General features: G+C 54.1%; 1 protein-coding gene across 2 annotated transcripts in view; it reads right to left on the reverse strand.

Annotated features, from left to right (window-relative positions):
* SYT12 (synaptotagmin XII) overlaps window positions 1–9,113 on the reverse strand; it is a 26,042-nt gene that overhangs the window by 16,003 nt on the left and 926 nt on the right. For both annotated transcript variants that reach the window (XM_011942393.1, XM_011942392.1), the window contains exon 2: window positions 2,600–2,656. In XM_011942393.1, coding sequence (XP_011797783.1) covers window positions 2,600–2,633 — 34 coding nt within the window. In that variant the 5' untranslated portion in view covers window positions 2,634–2,656. The remainder of the gene's footprint in view (window positions 1–2,599; window positions 2,657–9,113) is intronic.

Here is a 9,113-nt window from a genome sequence, read left to right on the forward strand (position 1 = left end):
TGCCTCCTGGGTTCAAGTGATTCTCCTGCCTCAGCCTCCCGAGTAGCTGGAATTACAGGCGTCCACCACTGCGCCCGGCTAATTTTTGTATTTCTAGTAGAGACTGGGTTTCACCATGTTGGCCAGGCTGGTCTCGAACTCGTGACCTCAGGTGATCCGCTCACCTCAGCCTCCCAAAGTGCTGGGATTACAGGCGTGAGCCACCGCACCCAGCCATGGCCCTACTTTCTAAAAGAGGAAAACAGACCAAGGAAGGGTAACGGGCACATCTGTTTCTCCACTCAAGGCCATCGGTGAGAAATGGCAGAGCCGGGCACAGGTACTTTGGATTCCAGGCAAGTCACCCAGCACCTCTGGGCTTCAGACTCTGGAAAATGCAGATGACAAGAACATCCCCCATCCAGCGGTCCCACTCTGATGAATTTATTCTAAAGGGAAAATCCCAAGAAGTTTTATGTCTGGGATGAGTCATCAAGGCTGTATTTATAATAGCAGAAATCTGGAAACAGCCTGAAGGTCCCACCAAGGGGGCCAGGGAGGACTGGTGGCACTGTCTTGGGAGGAAATGTCACTGGCCTTTGAGCATGACAATTGAGGTCATTAGGATGGCACTGTGGCAATGCAGAGACACATTTCTGGCATTGTTCAGAGAGGAAAAAAAATGAATCCCCAACATGGTCTAATCATACAATTGTGATGTGTGTAAAAGTAACGCAGCACATAGTCACGGGCTGGGCAGACCAGGGGAAAACAGAAGGAATGGGTAATGACAATGGAAGGGCCATGAAGAAACCCTCCTTCCTCCTGCTCCTGTTGACAGAATGTCACCTGTAGGCTAAATACACCCATCACAAAGAGATCCACAGAGGCTCCCGGGCCCCGCCCTGCCACGGCTTGGCATGTTCTGGGAGTCCTGGGAACAGGGTCACAGCAGGGCTGGGTGGTAGCCAGGGGTTGGCCAGAGGGCAGGACCAGAGGCCCAAGGTCTCTGAGCAGGCTGTGGGTACAGCCAGGTGGCAAAGCAGGTTCAGGCTCCCCTGCACCTGAGGCTCTTGGGAGCTGAAGGATGAAGCCCATGCCCGGTGTGGCAGAAAAGGGGGCAGGGCTGGGGGCACAGAAGGAAAAGCCCCAGGAAGGTGACATGAAATGACAATTCACACTCATTTGTTTATTGATTTTATGGAATACCAGTCTTGGGGTCTAGGCTAAGACCAGAAACGAGGGGGATGAGGAGGAGGAGGAAAAACTCCCCTTATGAAGCACTTACTATTTATGATTTGCCAGGTCCTGTTCTAAGCACGTCACATGTATTAACCCATCGAGTCAAGGCAATCCTGTGAGGTTGGTTCTATTGCTTTCCCCATTTTACAGATGAGGAAGCTGAGGGACAGAGGAAAGATCTGCCTCCAGACAGACTGGGTCCAGATTTGCACCTGTAACCCTGACACCAGGCCCCAGGACTCAGGCAGGCAGAGGCAGAGGCAGAGGCAGGGAAGAACTCCAGGCCAAGAGAACAGCATGTGCAAAGCCCTGGCGCTGGGAGAGTGGCGTTTGCCCTGTGCTGGATGCTGCACATCCATCAGCTCTCTAAATCTTCCCAACAGCCCTGAGGCAAGGCTCATCGTTTGCATTTTACAGATGGGTAAGTAGAATCTCAGGTTTCACCACTTGCCCAAGGCCATACAGATAGGGGGTGGGGTGTGGGGGGCCAGACCTGTGAGCCCGAGGGTGAAAAGTGATAGGAAAACCGGGCACACCCTTCAGATCAGCCCTGGGCTTCCCAGGGGCTGTGTTAGGGTAGGAGCTGGAGTGATGGGGAGCCTGGGGCTGGGAGTCAGGAGACCTGAGGGCACGTCCTGACCGGTTACTCTCTGAGCCTCACCTCTCCCATCTGTGAATGGGGAGAAGAACAAAGGGAGAAAAGATGGCTGGTGTATTTCAGCTCTGACCCCATCTGCCGTCCATGGGGAGGGCTGCAGGAGTATGTCTGGAGTCTCGAGGCATCTCTGAGCCAGCTCCCATCTCCCTGCTGGGGCACAGGGTGACAGGGTGGGAGCAATGGCCCTGGACTGGGTGGCCTCTATTTTTTTTTTTTCTAACGAGACGGAGTCTCACTCTGTCGCCCAGGCTGGAAAGCTGGAGTGCAGTGGTGTGATCTCAGCTCACTATAGCTTCTGTCTCTGGACTGGGTGGTCTCTGAGTTTAATGCCTCATGAATCTAACATTGACCTTCCTGGATTTATTTTCCCTTGGCTACTTGACAGCCTCCACAAAAGGCCTCAGCGAGTGGATTCCGAGTCACAGCCTCATCCCCAGGGTGCAGCAGGATGAGGGTCTCCCGGGGATCCTCTCAAGTAAAAGAGAGAAAGTCACTTTAACAGGAAGGAGTCACTTGAGTGGCAAGATGAGGAGACGGCAGACTGGGCCAAGCTTGATGTCCCCAGGGCTGTCTGACCTTGGGCAAGTCACTGACTGTCCTTGACAGTGAAGGCAATAATGGCAAGGACAAATTACTCATGACCCACGGACACCTCCCACCCAGGCCTGGGGTAAGGGTCTCGTAGGCGTGATCCAGGAGGGGCTTGCCCTGGGCACTCACCGCTCAGATGGTATTCTGCCACATCCACTGCCATGGTGCCTGCTGTGGTGACTGTGACTGGAAGGGAAAACAGAGTGAGCGGATAGAGCTGCAGAGGGTCAGCGTCCCGTCCCCAGGTCCTGGCCTCCCGGCACGCGCGTGCCTGTCATCCAGAACTTACACTCCACTATAAGGGGCGTGCTACTAAAGGAAGGCTTGGCATTTTAAGAAATGATGTTTAAAGCTCTTTTCAAGCAGTCTAAGACTCTTTTCATGATTGCCAGATAAGACACAGGATGCCCAGTGGCATGTGAATTTCAGATTTTGCTTTGTTTTCTTTTTTCTTTTTTCATTTTTTTTTTTTTAGATGGAGTCTCTCTTTGTTGCCCAGGCTAGAGTGCAGTGGCACCATCTTGGCTCACTACAGCCTCTGCCTCCTGGGTTCAAGTGATCTCCTGCCTCAGCCTCCCAAGTAGCTGGGATGACAGGCATGTGCCATCACACCTGGCTAATTTTTGTATTTTTAGTAGAGATGGGATTTCACATGTTGGCCAGGTTGGTCTCAAACTCCTGACCTCATGTGATCCACCAGCCTCGGTCTCCCAAAGTGCTGAGATTACAGGTGTGAGCCACCGTGCCCGGCCAAATTTCAAATCAGCTTTTAATACGTGTGTCCCAAATAGTCCATAGGACATACCTACACCAAAATCTTTTCCAGTGTTCATCCAAAACGTCAATGCTCCCGGGCGACCTGTTTTTGTATTTGCCAAATTTGCAACCCCAGCTCCTTTCCATCCTAACAACATCAGGCTGACCAGCGGCAACGCAGTAGGCGACTCATAAGAGAAAGGCTCCCCTGGCTTGAGCCAGAGCCTTCCTTCAAATGCTTCCATTTCGATTGGGAAAGAAAGGCTGCGTCTCTGCAATATTCTATTATCAGTCCTTTCACTGCTTGGCGTGGTTTCTTCCCCATTCCCCACCCCACCCTCCACCCCCAGCTTTTAGGAACAACTGAAGTTGTTCTGGAAAGGTCTGGGAGCTCCTACAACCCATTACCTGAAGCTAGGCGACTGCTCATTGTTTTATTATTGTGCTAAGAAGTAAATCTGGCTCACGGATGTCTCCTCGATGCGTGTGTGTGGGGAGTCCTAGAAAAGGGAAACTGGGATGGGCTGCGCTGATCTCAGGCCAAGGGCGCAGAGGGCCAGGATAACGCCCACCCCAACTTCTGGATTCCCGTGTAGTTCAGAGAGGTGGTTACACACAGTAAGCCTGCAGGCCCCGTGCAGGATGGTAGGGCGAGGGGAAGGGGACTTGAGAACTGCAGAGTGATGGCCTGGCCCAAGGGCAGCCGCCTTTCTGCCCCAGCAGGAACGCCACCCACTGTGGCTTGATCTTCTGGCACTTTAAAGAAAAGCCAGATACCTGAATTTTTTACATGCAGTTTCCTGAGTTTTAAAGGTAGCAACCAATTTGCAAAAAATCCAAACACCATTCAGGTGCAGTATAAAAAGTCCTCGGGGAGCGTGACCCACCAGTTCCCGACCCCTCGGAGCATCCTGTAGGTTCCCTTTGGGACAGGGGTCGAATCAGAGGGTAAAGCTAAGGCCCTCAACATTTTCAGGAACCCCGGGGTTCTCCCCAGTCTGTGGCTTTGGAGTCAAGAAGCTGGGGTGCCATGCTTCAGTCAGGGTCATCCAGCACATTTGGGATGCCATAAGTCCTAGTCCACTCCCTTAAGTCCGGGGGTGCCCAGGAGCCTCGAGAAGCAGGTCAGGTAAGTTGCACAGCCAGCTGCTGGCTCCCAGCTCTCCTGATGCTGCCCCCACTCCCACAAGGAGATGTGCGTTGTCATGGAGATGGAAGGGCGGTGCTAAGCCAGGAAGGGCCTCATCCATCCTGACTAGAGTGGAAACTCATTCCTGGGCCTGGGCTGGAGATAATGATAGGAATAGGCAACCTTGCCGAGCACTTCTTATACATCAAGCCCCGTTCTAAGCACTTTGCTTATATCTGACCTCGTTTAATCCTCCTAACAGCCCCATGAGGTAGGTACTATTATTATCTCTGGTTTGCAGGTGAGAGTCCCAGGGCGTAATTTGCCCCAGGCCACACAGCTAATAAACTGTTCAGCCCAGGCTGTCTGGCTCCATGCTTCTAATCACTGTGTCTCACTGCAGGTGGGCATATGCTTTCCAAAAAGTTTCCTAAGAATCTGCCGGTCAAATGGGTCACCGGGTCCCTGTCCAAGGTGGTCCTAGCTCCTGGCGGAAGCTGGCCTGGATGCGCTGAAACACATGCTAACGTGCATACACGTACCTCCCAGCCTGCTGCTGCCTTGCCGGGAATCAGATAAGCCATCGGCTTTTTCCTGCTTACCTGGCACAAGCTGACTTTGCAAGAGTGGAGCCAAGCTGGGACAGCCAATGCCAGCAGCATACGAGCAAGGTATGCAAGGAAAAGTACATCCCACGGCACAATAGGCGTGGTATGGGACAAAGCTTCAAGCTGCATCCGGCCTCTGGCTGTCGGGGGCCCCATCACCTCCACGGCTGGTCCAGCTCAGACCCCAGACTCCCACGCTGTCTGTTCTTTCCTCTCCCTTTGACGTGACATCCTTTCCCAGGGAGCTGAGATTTCAGTAAGGGTGTGAATCACTGCTAGGCACACCCCACAGAAGTTCCTTTTTTTTTTTTGAGACAGAGCCTCACTCTGTCACCCAGGCTTGAATGCAGTGGCACGATCTCAGCTCACTGCAATCTCTGCCTCCCAGGTTTAAGCAATTTTCCTGCCTCAACCTCCCAAGTAGCTGGGATTAGAGGCATGTGCCACTACGCCCAGCCAATTTTTGTATTTTTAATAGAGATGGGGTTTCTCCATGTTGGCCAGGGTGGTCTCGGAACTCCTGACCTCAAGTGATCCTCCCGCCTTGGCCTCCCAAAGTGCTAGGATTACAGGCATGAGCCACTGCCCCTGGCCTCCAGACGGAAGTTCCAGCCTGGTGTCCTGTGAAGGCAGAATCTCATCTGCCTGAGTGGAGGGAGAAGAGAACTGGGGGAGAGGTCGAGGCTCCTAGAGGGGGTCATCCTGCGCACAGGGTTTATAGTCAGCTGCACCCAGCTCTGACTCCCATATCTGCCCCTGGCTAGCTGCAGTGGCCTTGGGCAATTTTCTTAGTCTCTTAGAGCCTCAGTTCCCCATCTGTAAAGCAGATGTGAGGCTGCCAGGACGGTGGAATGAGAAGGTACGTGTAGTCAGGCTTGGTACGTATTGGCTGCTGTGGTTAGCAGCCTGGTGACGGCCCACACAGGCCCCCTAATCCCTAGTCTGGGCATTGTGGGCAGCACCGCTGGCCTACAGATGTGTTTATTTGTCTTACATTTAAGTGAGTTGCCAGCATTTTAAAATTGAAAAATTTAGCTGGGTGCAGTGGGTTGTGCCTGCAGTCCCAGCTACTGGGGAGGCTGATGTGGGAAGATCTCCTGAGCCCAGGAGTTCAAAACCAGTCTGGACAACATAGTGAGACTGTGCCTCAAAAGAAAGCAGTGTGCGGTGAGGGGGGACTTTCCTGTTAAAAATTGATTTGAAAAGGATTTCCAGCTTCCCTTTGAAAGTTAGAAGATCTGGCCAGGCGCGGTGGCTCATGCCTGTAATCCCAGTACTTTGGGGGGCCGGGAGCACCTGAGGTCGGGAGTTCAAGACCAGCCTGACTCCAACTCTACTAAAAATACAAAATTAGCCGGGCTTGGCGGCACATGCCTATAATCCCAGCTACTTGGAAAGGCTGAGTCAGAAAATCACTTGAACCTGGGAGGTGGAGGTTGCAGAGAGCTGAGATTGCACCATTGCACTCCAGCCTGGGCAACAAGGGCAAAACTCTGTCTCAAAAAAAAAAAAAAAAAAAAAGTTAGAAGATCTGGGGACAATGGGTTTATATCTCCCGACTCCAAGAGGTGTTGGAGCTAAGTCAGCTCTGCCCCTTCCCTGGCTGCTCCCATCCTTCTATTCACTGCTAGAACCTGTTGGCGTGGACTTTGAATGAGCTACTTTTGTTTTTTTTTTTCTTTTTTTTGAGATGGAGTTTCGCTCTTTCATCCAGGCTGGAATGAAGTGGCGCGATCTCACCACGCCCAGCAAAGCTATGGGAGATTAAGACAGGTTAAGTGGCTTGCCCAAAGCCACACAGCCAGCAGTGGTAGAGCTGAGCCTGGCAGCCATTCCTGCTGCCCAGTCCAGCCCCTCTTTCATTAGCAGTGACAACCCTCATGCCATCTTCTCCATCCGTAAGACCCATGGGGCAAATCCTGTTACTACCCCACCCTCCACAGACTGTCCTCCACAGAGGAGGAGAGGGAGGCTCAGAGAAGGGCAGTGAATTGGCCCAAGGTCACCCAACCAGTGAGCAGGAAGCTGAGACCATGTCGCAAGTGCTGGCTGTACAGCAAGTACCCTTCTCAACGGCTTTGCTTACTATCCCCGAGACCCCCTGACTCCGTCTCACCTGGTACGACCTCAGTGGGCTCCCGCTGGCAGCCTGGAGGTCTGCCAGGCAGAGGGACTGTGGCTTTGGCTAGAAGAGGATAGCGACAAGGTACAGTAGGACCAGGGCAGCCTGTGACCAGAGCATCCCCGGTGTCCAGACACACAGCAAAGAGCATAACATGGGGACCAGAGTGGCTCCAGACCCTCACTGAGCTCCCAGACTGCACATCCCACCCCCTGCAGCACCCCTCCCCATCCAACCAATTCGTTCAGTCCCAAACCCCCAGACCCTAAACTGCACAGAGCTTACTCATTGAAAACAGCTCTAGGTTCAAATTCCAGCTCGATCATACCTACCTAGCAATATCTCCTTACTGCTGAATGCATGTGGACATAATACGTGCTAAGTGCTTAGCACTATGCCTGTTTGTAGTAGGTACACAATGTGGATATGATGATTCAATGGATTAATGGATCTCCCTTTTACAGATGAGGAAGCTGGGGCCCGAGGTCACCTAGCATACAAGTAGCAACACCAGGATTGGTGCCAGGGTGCAATGGATCTGGGCCTGAGCTCTTGGCCACCATGCTGACTCCTGACCAGGCAGGCCTTTTGGGGTGGGGAGTTGGAAGAGCCCCCCACTTCCCCCGGCTTTGCTGGAATCAGACCATGGCAGAGGCCCCTCCTGGGCTTGTCAGAGAATTGGCTTTCCAAGAACGCTGTGCCTCGGCAGGGGAGAGGGGCCTTCTGCTCTCTGCTCCACCCCACCTCCTTGCCCAGTGTCCTCACATCATTCTCTGGCTAGCAAGGGAATGGGAAGGGTTGGGAGGTGGGCCCAGGAGAGCCTCACCCTTCAAGCTGTGAGCCTCTTCAGGATCTTTAGGTTGAAACCTTTTCAAGTCCCCCTCCTCCGCTTTCTGAGATAACCACATCCTGCTGCCACCCCCCAAGCAGCCCACAGAAACCGCAGGACAGACTGGCTGGGAGGTGCTGGCTGGCATTTCTTGGGCACCTACTGTGTGACTTGCCCTGTGTCATCTCAGCACCACAGCCCTCTGAGGGGGCTGCTACCCTGCTCCTTGCGCTGGAGAGGAAACTGAGGTGCAGTGTGGGCAGCACTGCCAGCCTACAGATGTGTCTTATTTGTCAGTCAGTCACCAGAGCTGACAAGTGGCAGAGTCCGGGTTTGAAGCCCAGGCTGGGAGCCCCCACTCTGCAGAGCTGCTTAGGAAAGCTTTCAGACTTCAGAGTAGGGAGGCTGGGGGCTTGTCCCAACTCTTCTTCACACTGGCTATGGTAACTTGGGCGGGTCTCCTGCCCTCTCTGAGCCTCAGTTTCCCATTTCTAATAGGAAGCACTATTGCTGCTGCTCTCTAAAACTGTAACCCCCTGATGGGGAGAAGGAGCTGACATTCCATGGTGCAGCTTTCCCAGGCTTTTGGGAATGGAGGAGGGCGGCACACAGTCTCTCTGTAGCCCCTGGAAGAGGGCTCCCAGCGTTCAGGGCCTTCCACCCACAGGCCAGGCTCCCGGCCCCCCACCTCCCTCCCAGCACTTCAGCCCAAATCTACAGCCTTGAAGCCCTGAGTCTGGGCAAGCTTCCTCCCCTGCCCCGCCATACCCCTCTTCTAAGCTCTGGAAAGCCCCCCACTCAGGCTGGTGCCACCGGAGGCTGAGGGTCATATCTGGCTCTTCACACAGCCAGGGCCTCCTTGGGCTGGGGTGCAACGTTCCCCTCCAGATTGGGACGATTCCCGCAGACCCAGCGCTCCTGCCTCGGGAACCCCCAGGGTGTATGGGGACCGGAGTGTCGGGAGTGGGTGTGAAGCCAGAGCAGGGACAGTGAGGACAGTCAGGTTGCTGAATGCGAAAGTGAGGGGTGTGTGTGCAGCGTGGGCGCGGGGAGGCGTGTAAATGGTGGGGTGAGCCGCGTGTGTGCACACGCGGGGCGTGCGATGCGATGCGCACTGCGCGGAGTGGCTGGGTAAGGGCGCCCAGCGTGCGCGGTGCCCGGCATTCGTTCGTGTGCAAGCGCCGCGCGGAGGTGCAGGC

This window comes from Colobus angolensis, unplaced genomic scaffold, assembly GCF_000951035.1.
Source record: "Colobus angolensis palliatus isolate OR3802 unplaced genomic scaffold, Cang.pa_1.0 Scaffold21, whole genome shotgun sequence".
Classification (NCBI taxonomy): Eukaryota; Metazoa; Chordata; class Mammalia; order Primates; family Cercopithecidae; genus Colobus; species Colobus angolensis.